Below are 18,200 nucleotides of genomic sequence, written 5' to 3'. Positions count from 1 at the left end.
TTTTTCGTCGGGATTTGTTGGTTTGTTTGTTGGTTGTTGTTAGCACTCACTTATATGCATGCATGCTGATGCATGACTTTGAGCTTGTGTGTGTGTGTGTGTGTGTGTGTGTGTCTCATTGCAGGAGGAGGCTGTGGATGGAGCCAAGCGAGAGTTGTCTCTCTGGGAGTGGAGGCACTGGCAGAATCGGCCACAGCACACGCACAGGCTGGACCACTCTGATCGCTGCCTCCACTTCACCGCCCTCATGGACCTGATCGACAACCTGAAACAGGAGGAGGTGAGGAGGGCGCCTGAGGGGGATGGGGGTGTGAAGGGCGCCGAGTCAAAAGGCAGCACAGTGGAATGGCTCCTTTTGAACAAACCAGTTCTTTTTTTTTACAAAGCCCTACACACCTCAAGAGTCCGGAAATCAGTGAATTCTGTAAATGCGTCAGCAGTTACTGCAGTTACACAACTGTGTAAGAACAAAACCATGCAAAGAGCAGCCGTGCTTTGAAAACCCTAATAATATATTTGTATAATGAAAACCCTATTCAGTTTGAACATCTAGGCACATCTAAATAGCAGACAAATACGGCTGTTTCTCCGAAGGACAAGGTGTCTGTCTGTAAGAGGCCTCTATTTAGTCTGCATGCTATTGTCTTCAGTGTGAAAGGGAAGGGCCAGTAATTATGTCTTCTCTATAGCTCTTTATGTTTGACAGTCCTGATGATAAGCACTCACTTTCATAGCCTCTAGAAAATATAGTCCTCTCAGTGTAGGTCTTCAGTTCTTCAGTTCAGTTCATTTTCTCATTTATGCTAAGAGACTGAAAAATGGAACTATGATGGTTATGGTTATGGTTATGGTTATGGTTATTTAGCGCCTTTGTCCAAAGCGACATACAAATAAATAACAATACAAATTAAATTTTGAACAACAGTGAACAATAACAAAATAGGGAGAATAGTAATAATTTCAGTAAAACAATAATTTTAAGCACTAACCTAATGAGAAATAAAACAGTGAAATGAGAATAGCAATCAATAAGTCGCTCAGTTAATTATATATAATAATAATAATAACTAAAGCATGGTATGGCTAAATTTAAGGACAATAGCAAAATAAATGTCAAATTCTATCAATGGACAAATTATAACAAAAATACTATTATACAAACCATAACACATCACAAACTCAAAGGACTAAGTGCATATTAAACAAATATGCCTTAAGACCCCTCTTAAAAGATCCAAAGCTGTTGCTGGAACGGAGAGCACTGGGCAACTCATTCCACCAACACGGAACCACTGAAGAATAGGATCTACATGATGAAGTAATAATTCTTAAAAAAAAAAAAAAATAAATTCACAAGCCCACATATGAGAATATGTATCGTGGCCTTGACGGCTAAGACCCATATTGCGGTGCATTCACTAAAGGAGGTCAGTGGCAAAGCCCAGTTGGGCAGATATTGCTAAGATGCTCTTTATTGATCGCTACCCTCCAACCACAATAAAGCTCACGCAGCCCAGAGAACACACAGAGGCGTGAAAGTGCTCTCAGTGCAGACTCCCGCGTCGCCATCAGTTGGACCAACACAACCTTAATTAAAGTGGTTGAGCACATGGGCTTGGATCACATGTATGTGTCTGGCTGGTTCGGTAAGAGCAGCACAGTTGGATATCCATCAGTAAAAGGTCACCAACAATGGTACCCCATATTGCAGGGATTAAAGACCCAGGCCCAGGGTATTAAATGGCAGATCGAAAAGCCCCAGCTAGCTCAGACATCTAGACCACTGACCTGATTCAGGTGCTCTGTTTTGTTTTGTTTTTCCTCCCTTGAGGGGCACAGTTTTTTTGCTGAACATCTTTAGTCGTGTTGTAAGGGTTGTTTTGATTTGATTCACATATAAAGTTGCATCTTCATGTTCCTCATCTTCTTTGCTCGGCCTTGCTCCTGATTTGTGATATTAACAGTACAGAAAAAAAAATTGAAGAAAAAAGATTGATTCAAATCCTTAGAGAATATCTGCAAATGTAGGTGTTGCACTTCAGTCACCTCTGAGTCTGTGGTGAAGGACCCACTTCACCTCTGCTGCTCTGTGATCCTATCAGGGCTAATGACCACCTTAAAGATGGCTGCGTCAAAATTGAGTTAATAGGTCAACAGGTGCATAATAGTCAATAGTTAATAGGTCAACAGGTCCTCTGCATGGCCCAGCCCCATGTTTGTAGGTTGAATGGAGTATTGCTGCAAATATTTAATGACTTAATGAAGATTGTGTTGGTCTTTCCTTTCAAAGTCAATAATTTTATTCATCATCAATCATATTAGGATAATATTCTATTTTACTTATGCTTGGTCTTTGTGTATCATAGTATGGTCATACTATAGCATGTCTGAATATACTGTAGCTGTTACAGTGGTGTGCTACTGCTGTCAACATTAATGAGAGAATAAGAAGACTATTAAAGTTACACTATGCAGGTTTAGGTATTTTTGTAGAACTCCTTTTAGAGTCACAATGTATTTATGTGTCAAACTGCTGTTATAAACAGCAAACTTCTCGTGATTTATGCTTTTGTTGTGGAGGTGAAGGATTTAAAACAGGCAAAAATCTCTAAAGAGCTTTATCTACTGACAATGCAATGTTGTATGATTCTCACAAGTTTTGGCAGGCTGCCGTTCTTGGAAGTTGTGTGGCTGTTTTCTTGGTAGGGACTCGGCCACATCTATGCTGTATAGCTATGCTAGATGAAGTTTGTTCACCATCAAATTGGCGTAGTGAAGGTGAAAATCTTGCATAGTGGACCTTTGATGTTCTAAAAAGGCTGTTTTACAAGACATACATTTAAATGTAAAAAAAAGAGCTTTACTGAATTTCATTTCTATCTATTTTATGTAAAATGTGTATATAATAATAAAAGAACTCCTAAGAGGCCCAAAAGTGGTATTGGTATCAGAATTGAATCTTGTTTTGGATCTCTGTGTTGACTGGATTTGTTGTCATGGAGACTGTTCAGTATAGCTTTTGTGTTCCTAGGCCCGTAATTGAAGGAAGTGTTTTCTCCATCCAACCCTGACCTCATTAGAATTGAACCACCTCAATTCCAGCCTCATACACATTTGCCGATTCCAGAAGATTTTAGAAGAGATAAGTGTTTCGCAATGTTAATTTCTATCAGTATGGAAATGCACCATTTTTTTTTCTTTGCATTGTGCAGGCAGACAAGATTCTTGAGGTATCATTTGATGACTATATCACTAAATTACAGTTGAGTCAAAGACAAATAATGTGTTTCAACAAGCCAAAACAGAAATGTAAAATAGAAAGGGGGGGGGGGGGGGATCGGCAAATGTGTATGAGGCTGGAATTTAGGTGGTTCAATTCTAAATCTCTGAGGTCATTCAATTTTCTAGGGTTGGATGGACAAAACACTTCCTTCGCTTACGGGCCTAGGAACACAAAAGCTATATTGAACAGTCTCCATGATGATGACAAATCCAGTCAACACAGAGATCCAAAACAAGATTCAATTCAGATAGAAATAGATTTAAAACAGAAAATTATTCGTTTTCTTTATTTGATCATGCACACTAAAATCTCACCTAATCATACTTTTTTTTTTAAAGTAGTAGTGATTCACTATGAGTTAAAGGGATAATCCGGAGTGAAATGCACTTTAGATCAATTTTTCGGACTATTGGGGGTACATACGTTGAGTTGACACCAAAATCATGTCATTCGGATGTATTTTGAGAAAGTTCGAGCTCACCGTTTTTAGCCAAAACTCCTTAGCCTGGAAGGGACGCGGGCATGTCCTTTCGCCGCTACAAAACACTATTTTTATACCTCTTCTACTGTTCCAAACAACACTACACTTACGTGGTAGTGAGTAGAGGATCCCTAAAGCCAAACCGAAGTATCCCCACGTCTTTATGTGGTCGGATAGAGAGTCCAGAATGAATTAAATCGAGTCCGTACCTTTCCGGAAATGTTAATAAAGTGTTGAACAAGCGTTGCCAGCTGCAGCAGCGACATTTCCGGAAAGGTACTGACTCGATTAATTTATTCTGGACTCTCTATCCGACCACATAAAGACACATGGTGTCAACTCAACGTATGTACTCCCAATAGTCCGAAAAATTGATCTAAAGTGCATTTCACTCCGGATTATCCCTTTAACAATGCACTACTACTTTTGGGCTTTTTAAATGACTGTATGTTAAACTAGAAAAGCACCATACCATGCCATTACACCACTAAGCAAAAAAACATAAACGCCTGATACGGACGGTGATAGGGATCACTCCCAAAATTGTAATCGTTTCTTCCTTGGGTCATATCTGACCTTTGCTGAAAATTGAATCGAAATCCATCCATTACTTTTTGCGTTATCTTGCTAACAAACAGACAGACAAACAAAATAACTAACCCCGATGAAAGCATAACCTCCTTGGCGGAGGTAAAAATAAATTCATTAAAGCTAAGGATAAACAGGTCTTCATGCATATTAAAAATTGTAGTATAGATCGGGTATAGATCAGGTTATCCAGGTGTGTCGAACTCCTGAATCAGTCAGTAAAAATTGGTCGTAGTGCTATCCAATTGCGTGCAGTGATATTTCAAATGCAAGTTTGGTGCTGCCCCTCGAGTTTTCATCACTGATTTTTATTACTCATAGCCAGACCCTACATTTTTTTTAGATTTGGGTCTGGATTTCCAAGCTAGTCGGAATCGGTCCAAATAGCACCAAAGAGTTCGGCAAAATATTGGTGGGAACAATTTTGTCAAATATTGATGGTGACTAGTCACCAGTGTCCCCATGTAAACATACCCCCATGATTTATCGTATCACCTACATGGTTTCCCAGAAAGCTTGTAAAGGTGTTAACCTAAATAAATGTTCTTCCTCTGAGGTATTGCTCAACCTACAGCTGTTTTCTTGTGAGGGTTAAAGCTCACTCTCATACTGCCAAATCCCAGATTTGGGATGAAGATTAGGCAAAAAGGCTCCAGGGCCAAGATGGAAATTTGGAGGAATTTGCCCTGCAGAGCAGACTTTTGTAAGAACAACACAGAAGAACCAGGCCGCCTTGTGTGAGAAGACACACTCGTATATGAGACTTTCTTAGATAAACAAACTATCAGACAGTGGTGGACAGTGGCAAATATACGTATCTGATTACCTGGCCTTATGAATATTGTATCATTGATGTCATTGGTTGTACGTGTTCCTGTATGGGCTAGGATAGGGGTGGCAAACCTGCGGCTCTTAGTTTTGGAGCGTAACGTGTCTGTAACCAAAATAACATTGTATAAATGTGTTTCCAGTTTCCTAAGAGTTTTCTGTAAGACACTGTTCTTCGCAAATTTAAATGTCGGTCAGAGAAGCAGTCTCTTTATTAATTTTATTTTCGAAAATTAACGGAACAACACGATCACATTGGCATCATAGGCTTTTAGGTTGGAGCATCGCTCATGCCATTAAGTCATTTAGGAAGGGGGAATTTGTGATGTGTCTCAGATTTGTTTGTAGCTTGCTACTCATTTCAGAAAATTGTCATCTGTAGTATAGCCGAGTGGCTCACTTTAAATGAAAAAGAGGAGCGCTATTTAAACTCTACCCCTATTGTCTCAGTAGGTGTAGACCTACAGTATAAGTCACTAGTCTATTCTATTCTATTCTATTCTATTGCTGTTGTAGTATGGGCATCTTTTTTGTTGTGTAGCTCTTATGAGTGGTGTAAAAATGTTGACTCTTCATGCTAGACTGGTTAGTCACCCCTGGACTAGTATTTTGTTGGTACATGTTTAGTCCAGCTTTGGCAGACTTCCCCATAAAAGCTACTCCTGTAATAATAGAGCAGCAGTCTTTGACAGATTCTGACTTCCTGAAATCCTTCCGTTTGACTGTCAGTGGGGAAATACTGTAGCCTGACGAGCCAGACCCACATCAAGATGTAGGGTCTGGACACTCACCGTAGACAGGGCTCAATCGGAGGGGTGGGATAAACAGTTGTCTTTCAAATTCCCTCCCTGCAATAGGATAACGCTAAACGAATCATCATCTTGTTTTCAAGTAGCAGGATGCGTAACCTTCCCTCTCCACGCAATAGGATAACGCTAAACGAATCATCTTCTTGTTTTCAAATAACAGGATGCGTTACCGTCGCAACTTCTGGTCGCATGTCAGTCACCATTATGTTAAGCCCTGTGATTGGCCTGCTGGTGCTGGGGGTTCTCAGCTCCCTGGCTCAATGGATCGTGCCTAGACTGCCCCGCCAGCCAAATTACATTTGCTGCCGCTAGGGGCGTCTAGATTTCTAGGCTAGAAATACTGTACATCCCCTAGGTATCCTAAAATCAACTTACTAAATAATAACCACTGGTAGTATAACAGCAGCAACTTAATCAGTATGAGTGTGTCTGTGTATTTACCTGTGTATGTGAGAGAGGAAATGTATAGTCTGTCTATTTTTCTTGCGGATGGTTCATTGCTGAGCCTGTGTGACCTATTCATTGGTGCTTTGTTTGAAATCCACCCCAGTGCTATTAACTTAATGCACTTTGCCAGTCAAAGAGGCCCTCTCAGCTTACTTCTGAGGTGACGTTATACAGGGCTTAGTTTCATGGCCTTTTTTCCTCACGCCATGTTTCCAACCCACAGCCAGCCACAGAGATAAACAAAGGGCAGATGCTGATTCTTAAGAGAGGAATGAAAGCAGAACTAATGAGAGGGAATGAGTGGGAGAGAAGATGGAGAGAGAGAGACAGGAGGGCTGTGACAAGAACGGCAACACCACGATCATGTGAAGCCTAACACGGCGTTGAGCTCATTAACACATTTTCCCTTTTATTTCTCATTTGAAGTTTCAGTCATATGGTACAAGACTACAAATTATCCTTATTTAGTTATCAAAATCAACTCTTTCAAGCTGTCAGGGTTGTCCTGATAGAGAAACAAAACTTCTTAGCTGTTATCCTGTGAGTTTCATGCAATGAAGGGGGTACTAATATTAACATTTATATACAGTAGGTAGGGGCATTTCTCCTACTTAACTTAGTTTATACATGTGTCTTCTGTTGCTGGCAGGCATAACAATGGTCTGAGCTATCTAGATGATATGTTGTCAGAGTTTTAAGAGGCAGAATGTAATGAAGATGTAAAATCTGAACAGATAAAGAGTGAGAAATTGTGTCCTTGTGTGTGTGTGCGCAATCTAGTGTGCGTGTTGGCTTGAGAATAAGAGAGATGCAGGATGAGGCATGTTTATACGCTCTGCCTTTGTTCATCCAGAGGTGCCCAGTGCTCTTCCACTCTGCTTTGCTCTGCTCCTGCCTGTGTGACGGCAGACACAGGGCAGGCAGGCTCCTCTGCTTATGTAAGACTTCTCAGAACCATTACATAACCCGGGGAAGCTCGAAGTAGGCCAGCACGGTGCGACCTAGATGTGCACGCACGCAGCCCAGAGGGGGAGGGGGGGCGGAGGGTGGGAGGGAGAGGGAGAGGGAGAGGGAGAGAGACAGAGGTGAGGGAGAGGGAGAGAGAGAGAGAGGAGTGAACAATAGAGAATAGATAAATCATTTGTTAAGCTGTGATTCTTCAATGTGTATATATTCTGTATCTGTACTGTAATGTCATCCTACATGTAATGATTGCTTTGACAATACTAGTGGCTATTTGTCGTATCAGTAAAATGTAATAGAGAAACAAATAGATAGCAGCAGTTGATTGCAGTAGCAGTGTTATTGGTGATAAAGCATTGGATAGCAAACTAGTAGATAAGGAGCTGTACAGAAGCTGCCAGGCCTGGCCAATCCATGGGCAGATTGAGAGAAAGATGGATAGATTGAAAGGGAGCAGGAAAGAGAGGGCACACATCTGTTGCACAGTAGCTGAGAAGCCATCGGCTCTAGCCTTCACAAACAGTGTGCTCTGGTCATGCCCTCTTCAGCTGGGAGGGGGAAAAAAGGAAAACATGACAGGCTGATTGAATTTGTATTAATTCCCTTAAACAAGCACTGGAGGGCTCCAGCTTCATCATGGAAAGTAATGAACTCAGAGGTGCTCACACATCAGCGGGTGGGCAGCCTGTGTGCTCACAGCTCCTCGCTCACTGTCCAAGTGTGGACTGGCAGATTCACCACATATCAAAAAACAGCATTTATTAGGATTTTGACTTAATTTTCTGAGTGTTTGTATAGCTTAAAGCCACCCTTGCAAAGGGATAAAATATGTCAACTGTGATGGCAAGATAAATTGTTGCCATAAACTATAATGAATTATACGTGTTACTTTGTCTATAGCCTTTTGAAATGCAAGGTTCAGTTTTTGTTAGACAAGCACATTTCATCTTTTCTTTCTCAACCGTATCACAGTGAGCCCAGTTTCCATCAAGGAATCCATGAAGTGACCTGGAAAGACCTGATTGGATTCTTTGTGATTGGGTTTATACAACCACTCATCTCACACCCCCTTCAAACATTGGTGACCCATGAAATCCGTTTGGAAAATAAGAGCAAAATAAGAGTCAGCAAGCACATTGCTAACGGATAAGAATGTGCAGAGTGTTTCAAGATCTTTGAGTTGTGTTGACCTGCTGCTGTCCTTACAATCTGCACTTGCTGGCATGGCATCTCTGGCTTTCAAATGCTGACAGAGCTTTACAATAAAGCTTTTGCTCCACTAAACATACCTTGGTAATGTTCTCTGGGTTTTGGCTAGAGTATAGGGCTCCCAAGCTTACACTCTTAAGAGAGATTATCCAAAGCCATTTGAATATCAACCATCCTTGAAGGAACACACCAACTTTCTGGAAAAATGTTTGATCTCTACCCTAGTTAATGATACATACCTTTCTTTGTGCGTGCAGTAACCCACTGTTCGCCTATCTTAGCATCATTTGTTGGAAGTGGGTTATTCTTGTTAGCCTGTAGCTAACCTATAGCTGAAAAGGCAGCTACAGGCTAACTGGAGCAACCCTCTTCCAGTGAATTATCCCTAGATAGGCTAACAGTGTGAAACTGTTATTACACGAACAGAGAGGGGAAGGACTTGGGTAGACAGAAAATAAGATAACTTCCCAAAAAGATGCCATGTTTTTTTTTGCCGGGTTGTTTTTGGAATGTGTTATGTTTGCCTTAATAGACCTTAATCTGTTTCTAATGGGTTTCCGGTTGAAACGTCCAAAACTTACGTAGATACTTTAAAATGAAAATGAATTGGACTTAACATTTTGTAGAACATTAAGGTCGTCTTTAAAAATGTATTTCATTTTTGGTTGTCCCCAATTGCCATTAGCTCAATACTGTTTTCTGTTCCACCAGAAATGCCTTAGAAACGCACATGCTTGTTTATGCTGTTGGAAGGGTCTAAAAACTCTGTCGTAGTTGGTCTTTTCTCTAATGTTGTGTTTGTGTAATTCACAGGGCCAGTGTAGCTACGAGGCAGAGCTGATGCCTTACCTCCACAAAGAGGATGTCACTGGCTTCCAGGAGGATGACCGGTGGGGAAAGCTCACCAAAAGACAAAAAGAGACTAAGCTGTTTCCCACAAAATTAAGTAAAAACACAAGATTTTCACACACATCCGCTGGTTCAGCGGGGTTAGATGAGGATATTTTCAACGAAAAAAAGGCAAAGGTGGCACTTGAGAGTCCCTGGACCATAGTCAAGGTTAACGTTCCGCCTGAGACGGATCCTGATTCCAGAAACAAAAAGAAAGACCTACACTACACCCAAAGTCAGTGTTCCACTGTCAGTGCCCATCCACTGATGGATATGGACTTTGACTGCGTCTTGCTCAGCGACGAAGATGGCAGCCCAACGAAAAAGCCATTAGAAGAAGAGTTTAAGGTGAGTATTGGTGTCACTGATGGCATAGAGGAGAAGCAACCAAGAGCACAATCAACCTCTAGTCCTCATTGTGAGGAACAGGCTGAAGAGCAGGACTCAGAATTTGAGGAACTATTTTATTTACCGAAATCGTGCAAGACCTCTATGCTCAAGCCCTTCAGAGAGTCCTCGGTGAGTTTGACAACAATTCTAGAAAATGTCAAACAGTTTCTTTCTGTATCCCCACCCCTCACAATTGATGTTGAGTTCTCCCTGACTGATACATCTCCCAATCATGAAATCACCAGAGATTCAAAGAAGGTTAAACCAGATCTACTGCATGAAGATGATCCATTCCAGATAAATTTCTGTTTGGAGGAAAATTATGATGATGCTGATGATAACGATGATGAAATGATGGAAGTAGGTTCGGTGGAACATGAAGTTAAAGAAATGCCTGCAGGTTCTCCCGACCTTAATGACAGCTCCTGTTTACCAAATCTACAAAAAGAGGCTACTGAAGACTCACGAGAAATGACAAGTCCAACCTGGGATGAGGTTTTTGAAGACGAGAATAAACAGCCAGAAGTTGAAGATGACATTAAACTTGTCCAGCCCTTGAAACACACAGTCTCGAACGGCACTCTTCAACACAATATCATGGATGAGAGTGTTGACCTATTTGGCGACGATGAAGTATTTCTTCAAGTCAGTTTACCAGATATACCTACTCCTGACAAGAACTTTTCCAACCACACTGCCAGTGAACTGTTGAGGATCAGAAAAGAACCCGATGAAAGCCCAGCAGAGACTGTTTTCAAGGCCTCAGCAGATTCCACACAAATATCCAACACCACGTCACCTAGCGACACCCGCCAGCAACTAGTCCAGAACTCTGAGCATTTTGACCTCTCTCAAGACTTTTTCTCTGTAAACTTTGACCTTGGATACTGTCTTGAGGATGAAGACGTGGAAGAGGATGAGGTTGAAGAAAGGGACAACCTGCAGTCTACTACACCTCCTCTTGCCAAGTCTGAACATGAGAGCACACCAAAGGCATTGCACAAACCTGGTCATGCCATCACTACTCCTACGCACCGGCGCCCAATCTCCGTCACCAGCCCTGGAAGTTGCCTCAAGCAGACAGGGCAGGCCTCGGCTCTTAGTGCCAAAGACTACTCTTTCCTCTCGCCCAGTCTCACCCTAAAGCAGAGGTTAGCCATCCGATCAAAGACCTCCACACCATCTCATGCCACACTAACATCACATGAGAGACGGCCAGAGACTAGCGCTGCACAGCAGAGCCTCACTAGGGCTCAAAGACAAACCCAGTGGAGTACTTCTCCAAAGTCTTCACTTCCCAAAGCAACACTCCCAGCCAATCCTTCGGGTCACCTCCCTCAAACAGGTTAGATGGATTTTTAAAGTCTCTGTTTTGTTCTTGTATTGTGAAATCTAACATATTGAAAAGGCATAATAATTGAAATGATATCATGGCCAAGTGGTATCATCTAATTTTGTCAATGTCGGAGGTCTTTCAAAATGACTATGAAACACTACGGTAGTGAAAGAGATGAAAAGAAACTCACACGTTCGATGAATTATCTACTCAGGACTTTTGAACAAACTGCTCCTTAGCCCGGAATTAATCTAAACCCTTAATCCAATAAAGTTGAGGTTTTTATCTTGTGACCTAGATTTTTTGACAGCAGAAATATGTGGGCCTTTTTGTTAGAAACTGTAATAGGAAAATGCACAACTGTAGCCTTCACAAATGTGTTGCTACCTCCTTGTCATTACATAAAAAGCAATGCTGTTTTTTTCCTGTCAGTTTTGCCAAACCAATTTGTGAAAATAGGTCAGCAAGAATGCATACAAAAACCTTACCTTAGCCTTCGCCATAACAACAACACAATGTTCTTTAGAGAGAAGAGCTCTTGTGCCCTTCTGACCTCCATGCCCCTCATTCTGTGGAATTGCATTTTATGTTCCTTTTTATGTGCATGCTTTTGTGGTGATGTCTCCTTGCTTGTGTAAATGTATCTGGGTGGTTTTATGTATTCAGGGTGGGTGTGTGTCTGTGTGTGTCTGTGTGTGTCTGTGTGTGTCTGTGTGTGTCTGTGTGTGTGTGTGTGTGTGTGTGTGTGTGTGTGTGTGTGTATGTGTTTCACTTGTGCATATGTGTTGCCATATTTAAATCTGTATTCCTCTGTGTCTTGGCATCCTTCCCAGAGCACCCTGCCAGTGACAGTGAGGATGACCTCATCATACGGAAGCGCAGCAGACAGGGTCAGCTCAACCCCCTCTCCTCCCCAGAGGTGTGTTCCCACCAGTCACACACACACACACACACACACACACACACAGGTAGTTGTGCACACATACACACTTTTTTGTTAGCATTCATCTCATTTCCACCTGTGCTTGAATATAGCACTCTGTGTCTGCTGAACCACCATGATGATGATCATTGAGCTGATGTGCAGAATCATAATTTTCTAACCTGGCGTAGCCAACTCCGTTCTATTCAGAATTTGATTCTGGAACTGAAGCAATTGGATGTGATTTGGGTGTGTGTCAACTGATACAGGGGAGACAATTTCTCTACACACAATTGGATAGACCTAACCAATCAAAGCAACAAAATAGCCTACCCTGAGTCCTGTAGGGACAACAGCTAAAACATCCTTCTTAACAAATGCCTTAATCTCTGTTTTCTGTTCAGCAAAGTTATTGTGCTGTCAATATCTTGTACAACAGAGATTGTGATGGCGACATCTAAATGTCTAACTTCTCTAACAAGTTTTTTTTTTAAATCAGCTGAAGCACGCTGAGGTCATGTGAATGAATAGGCACCGTTCCTCATCTGTCCATCATTGTATAAAGCCCGCCCAGACGATTTGATTGGTCGGCTAATTTTCATACGGGCCTGTCAATGGAACAAGGATGGGGTTAAATTTGGGCTGGCTTTGGGGCTAATCATCATCACAGTTCTGGAAAAATGAAGAGACCACTGCACATTTTTTAATGTCATCCTACGGTTCTTGAGTGACATTCAAATGAGTTGATGGTCATTTGCAGTGGTCTCTTAATTTTGAATATGACCGTCAACTCATTTGAATGTCACTCAAGAACCATAGAATGACATCAGAAAATTGTGCAGTGATCCCTTCATTTTTTCCAGAGCTATATATTCCTATATCCTGGTATGACCAGATTCACATTCATTCACCCTGTAATCCCACACAAAGCCAGGCTGGGCAGCAGTAGCCAGAGTTGCAGTTGGTATGCAGTTGGTGTGTGATTCACCTCACTGTGTGTGTGCTGTGTGTGTTCACTAATTCGGGTTAAATTGGGTTAAATGCAGAGAAACGAATTTCCCTCACGGGATCAAAAATGTATATATTCTATTCTATTCTATCCAACAGCTCTGTGTATTAGGTTTGTGAGTGTCTGTGAGTGTTAGGTCTGTCAGGTCTGTGTATGTCTGTGATCAGGTCTGTGTTTCTATGGAAGAATAAGTGATATCATTATGGCTGTGTTTTGGCCGTAGACTGGGTGCTGATTTTCACGCAGCATGTGGGTGTATATCTGAGGGTGTGTGTGTGCGTGTGTGTGAGCGATCACCAGTTGTGATGACTCATGGAATGCCAATCAGAAAATGAATAGATAGTTTGACTGTACGTGTCTGTTGCATGATTTATATTTATTTGAATTGAATCGTCATATTCATGGATATAAATACATGGTTTTCTCTCCATGCCACCCCTGTTAACTGACTCATTTTCCTCTGTGTTCCCACAGCAACCAACAGTCTTAAGTGATGTGGACTCGCCTGTGCACGTAATAAGAAAGCGTGTTCTTGCCCCACGCAATATCATGGTAAGAATGGTAACCTGCATTATTTTATATTGTGTCAGTTTTACCAAATTCATAGAAGACATGCCTTTTGGGATGGCTTCCTTCCTTGATTACAGTGCACGCATGGGTGCTTACTATGTTTGCTTTTTAAAGTGATTCATATATCACGATGTTAAACCTAGGCACAAATACAGGTGACGACTGAGGTGAGATGGTTAGTGAGATACTCACACGACTACTGGTAATATGGTGTTTTAATGTTTTGTTTCTGCAGTCAGAGGAGAGTGATGTGGAGGCCTTATCAGATGATGACTTCCAGCATACGTCCCTCAGACAGCCCAGAGCTCAATCTGCTCGCAAACATTCCAATCCAGGACAAACATCAAAGGTTAGAGAATGTCTATTTCTCATGAAGTCTTTGCTACCACATCGGTATACCACAGGGGAAATGTCCGTATACAACTATAATGTGTTGTTTGTTTGTAGAGTATGTGCTTTACTGCTAGCACTACTGAAAAAATAAATGCAGTAATCATGCTAAAATGAAACTATTTTTAAAGTAACATTGGAAATACTCAGGTGCACTCAGGGAGATTCCACAACAAAGAATGTAGTCATCAAGCTGTAGAGGATCAGTAAAGTGACCAGTGAGATTTACGTTGATTCCATTTTCCAGGGGACAAGCCGCAAAAGGGCCCGCCAGTTCCTGGACGATGAGGCAGCGCTGTCTGAGGAGGATGGGGATGTTTCGTCAGATGAGGAGGATGATGAAGAGCAGAACCGGATGCTGGAGGGCTTTGTGGTGGACAACAGCCACCTCTCTCAGGGCCTCAACGGTACATTTACAGTGTGTCTCTATGGTGTTTAACATGATCATCTGTTACTTGTATGATGACACACTCTCTTGTGACACTCTCCACCCAATCAGGATGGGATCTCTCGGTTTTAAAAAGATCAAACAATACTTGTTGAATTATATTATACTAGAAAGGTTTCTAGTGTTTATTAACATTTACTGTACAAGTCTTAGCAGGAGTGAACTAAGATATTAGTCATTTTTTCCATATGCAGCATTATCCTAGTCTCTGATCATAAGTTGATATTCATCCTGATCATAAGATTAGTTATGTAGTTAGGAATATGGCTCACCATTCTTGTTGTTATTGTTGAAGTTGCTTGTTATGATCACAGAGAAAATGTTCAGGACTGAGTGGCAGTCATATTTTGTCCTGCTATGTGGTACATCTTGTTCTATGACTGATGCATCAGCAGCTGACTGATAAAATGCACACACTTAACAGACACTATAAACTCTTTCAGCTCAACATTTTGACGGGGGCAACAAAAGGCTAGAATAGTTGTGTAATACTAAAGAAAACACATGGAGATACATTTCACAACTTATTGGGCTATTTGGCCAAATTATTGGGTTATAAATGAGCAACCCAGAGAGGGGTTTATCCTACTACAAATCAGAGCCAAATTGTAAGTCTAGCTAAAGCTACTTTAATGTATGTAATCTCTATTCATTTAACACCACAGTCAAGACCTTGAGTGCAAACATTATGGAGTCAGCTCAGTGCTCATACATGCCACATGTGAACTTTGCTTGTTGGCAGACAATTTAGAAAATGCTCCTCAATGTAAAATTGTATTACGTAAAAAGAATTTTCTCATCTATAGTACCAACCATTAAAATATATAACAATCTTTTTCCGTCTGTAGATTCTGAGATGCAGGGTATTTACCTGAAGTCTGTGAGAAGCCCTGCTGTCCCTGGCAAATTCAAAATGGTGTATAAGCCCACCAACAACATGGATATCTTCTCACAGGTAGCGGCCATTGAAGAAAATGTCATGTCAATGAAACACAGACATCATACTACTGTCACTACGTTATGGTATTGGTAATCTTGTGTTGTCCTACAATGATAATGCCTGACTCAAAATGTTCTAGAAACTGATCTTGAGCTTGAAATTATTTAAATAAGATGCGCCCAATTGACTTCATTGTGTTAGTCTAGAGTCTAGGCGGTGCAGATGTTTTGTACTTGGCCTCAGTGAGCATCTTTGTTTATTTGCTGAAGGTGCCTGAGCAGGATGAGTCGTATGCCGAGGACAGCTTCGTGGTGCAAGGCAGCGACGTGGAGATGATGGGGAGCAGTGAGGGAGAGGAGGAGGAGGAGGTCAAGTTAGCAGAGCTCATTGGTGAAGACTCCTATGTGGACGGCAGGAGGAACTATGCAACCCGGCGCAAGGCTCAGCTCAGGGAAGCCAGGGGCAGAGAACTGATTCCCGAGCCTGCCAGAAAAGCAAAGCGCTCACGGATCAGGCGGGTGGAGGACTCCAGTGATGAGGAGCAAGGAGAGGGGGGGCAACCCCTGAAACAAGCTGCCCTGGCCTCCCCTGAAGCAGCCAAAGAGAAGCGACAACTGTCGGTGTTCAAGACGCCTCTACTTCCCCCACAATCCTCTGCTGTGGTGGGGAAGTCCAGCTGTCAGCCTCAGCCTCAGCTGGACCCACTGGAGGAGAGGAACCGCCAGAGGCTTCAGAACCAGGCCCGGCTCTCAGAGGAGCTGGACTTTGACCCGATGCCCTCCTCCACCTCTCTACGTGACCAAGTATGTGCAAATCATATTAAGTCACTTACCCCGACAGCTTTGATAATCTTGGCATAGCTAGAGCTTAAGCCCATAAGCCCAGAAATAAGTCAAGTGTGTAAAGCAAAGTAAAAGCACTGTGACTACAATAGGGATTGGTTATTAATTAAGACATGTCATGTTATTTAGATTATTCAGGTATTTGTATTGTTTACAAAGTCCTTAAATACATGAAGAAAAAGATTATTTGTCTCGTGTATCTGCCACATGTACACATCTGTAAATGTACAACACCTCCTGTTCAAACAGGCAGCTCTACCCCGTATGTGGACCTGGTACATAGTTATTGTTTCTGAGCTTAAGCTGAGGTATATTCTAAATGTAACTAGCAAATAAACAAACAAACAAATAGATACATCTTCTATGCTAATGACATACTGTATGTGCAGGGGCACACCTCACTGTATTATACATATAGATATTCTATAGTAATACTAATACTGAGTTAATAATATAAATTCAAACATGTGTCCAGGCTGGCAACTCCCTCCTGGCTGTGGAGCACCGCCTCGTCCCGTCTCCGTCGGCGACTGGCCCGGTGTGTGTTCTGGTGGACAGCCGCTGTATCTCCAGTGGGCCGGAGGTGGTGTCGGCGCTGCGCTTGCGGCATGCTGTGACGGCACAGGTCTGCTCACTGGACGGCTGCGACTTCGTGGTCAGCAACCGCATGGCGGTGGAGAGGCAGACCCAGGGAGAGGTGGCGGCGGCCCAGAACCGCAAGCGGCTACTGGAGCGCATGCACAGCCTGCAGGGCCTGTTCGAGAGGGTCTGCCTCATCCTGGAGGCCGACCGAATACGCCCAGGTAAGGTTAGATTACATCAGAATCAGCTTTATTGGACAGGTTTGCATTAACAAGGAATTTGACTCCAGTTAGTAATTTCTCTCAAAGTACAACACTCAACAATAGCATAAGAAGAATAATGATACAGAACAGTGAGAATAGAATTAAGGGCAGTAGAATAAGGCTGTGTATAAGAATACAGTATGTAGATTTGCAATAAATAGACACTATTGTGCAGTGTAGTAGCAGTACCATTATAGGAGTTGTATGTTCAGGAGGAATAGTACAAAGAGCAGCAGAATATAGTGATGTACAAGTGTAATTTCAGTATGTGCATCTATAAATATAAATGGAACATGAGTGGGATTGGGTAGTGCAATTGCCACATGTATCTACATATAAGAGAACATGAGGTTTTGTTCTTTTCCCCTCCGCTTTGCCTCGTGGTCACATTACTAATTTAAAAATATATTATTTTCTGCTAACGTCCAATGATGTTGGCCATTATGTCTTGCATCAATTATTCCCAGAGAAAGAGATTGCTTTTAAAAAGGTCTCACAGACCTTAATAACGTTATAATGAGCGTTTAACACTGAGAGAGTTGGCTGCTCGCAGTAGTTAATTGCCCATGCAAGAGAACATGGGGTTTCTGGGGATTGTGTGATTAAAAACTGCTATAAAAAACACTACTGGAGAAATTATTGTGTCCTTAACCACCTCTTTAGATTAAAGCTTCTATCTGAAAGTTTATGTTCTAGATTTTTCTTTGTTTTCTTCAGTAATGCATTGTCTTTCCTTTTCAATACAATAGCTTTGGCAAGAGCTCTTACATCAGTTTGTTTATTCTTTGTGGCACTGCAGCAGTGACTAACTCTCTCAAAGCATATGAGGGCACATGTCACACAACGTTAGGTGTCCTAGCCGACGCTATATCAATAAAAGACCCAGATGGAGATAAATGTTCATCTTTAGGTGAGGAAAAGATGTTCTATGCCATTAAAGCTCTTCCCAGATGGGGACTTTTACAGCAGAAGCCCACCCTGTAATACCATTAGTTCCCGGGCCCCCAGA

At 41.9% G+C, this 18,200-nt stretch overlaps 1 protein-coding gene across 2 annotated transcripts in view; it reads left to right on the top strand.

The window, feature by feature from the left end:
* The window catches only part of fancm (FA complementation group M), a 55,998-nt gene that overhangs the window by 34,150 nt on the left and 3,648 nt on the right, over positions 1–18,200 (top strand). For both annotated transcript variants that reach the window (XM_062522129.1, XM_062522128.1), the window contains 9 exons: positions 125–280; positions 9,422–11,234; positions 12,059–12,144; positions 13,631–13,708; positions 13,962–14,075; positions 14,364–14,523; positions 15,413–15,519; positions 15,774–16,307; positions 16,822–17,149. In XM_062522129.1, coding sequence (XP_062378113.1) covers positions 125–280; positions 9,422–11,234; positions 12,059–12,144; positions 13,631–13,708; positions 13,962–14,075; positions 14,364–14,523; positions 15,413–15,519; positions 15,774–16,307; positions 16,822–17,149 — 3,376 coding nt within the window. The remainder of the gene's footprint in view (positions 1–124; positions 281–9,421; positions 11,235–12,058; positions 12,145–13,630; positions 13,709–13,961; positions 14,076–14,363; positions 14,524–15,412; positions 15,520–15,773; positions 16,308–16,821; positions 17,150–18,200) is intronic.

Source organism: Sardina pilchardus, chromosome 20, assembly GCF_963854185.1.
Source record: "Sardina pilchardus chromosome 20, fSarPil1.1, whole genome shotgun sequence".
NCBI classification, from domain to species: domain Eukaryota; kingdom Metazoa; phylum Chordata; class Actinopteri; order Clupeiformes; family Clupeidae; genus Sardina; species Sardina pilchardus.
The sequence above is the reverse complement of the archived record's forward strand: the minus strand, read 5'-3'. Positions and strand labels throughout refer to the sequence as shown.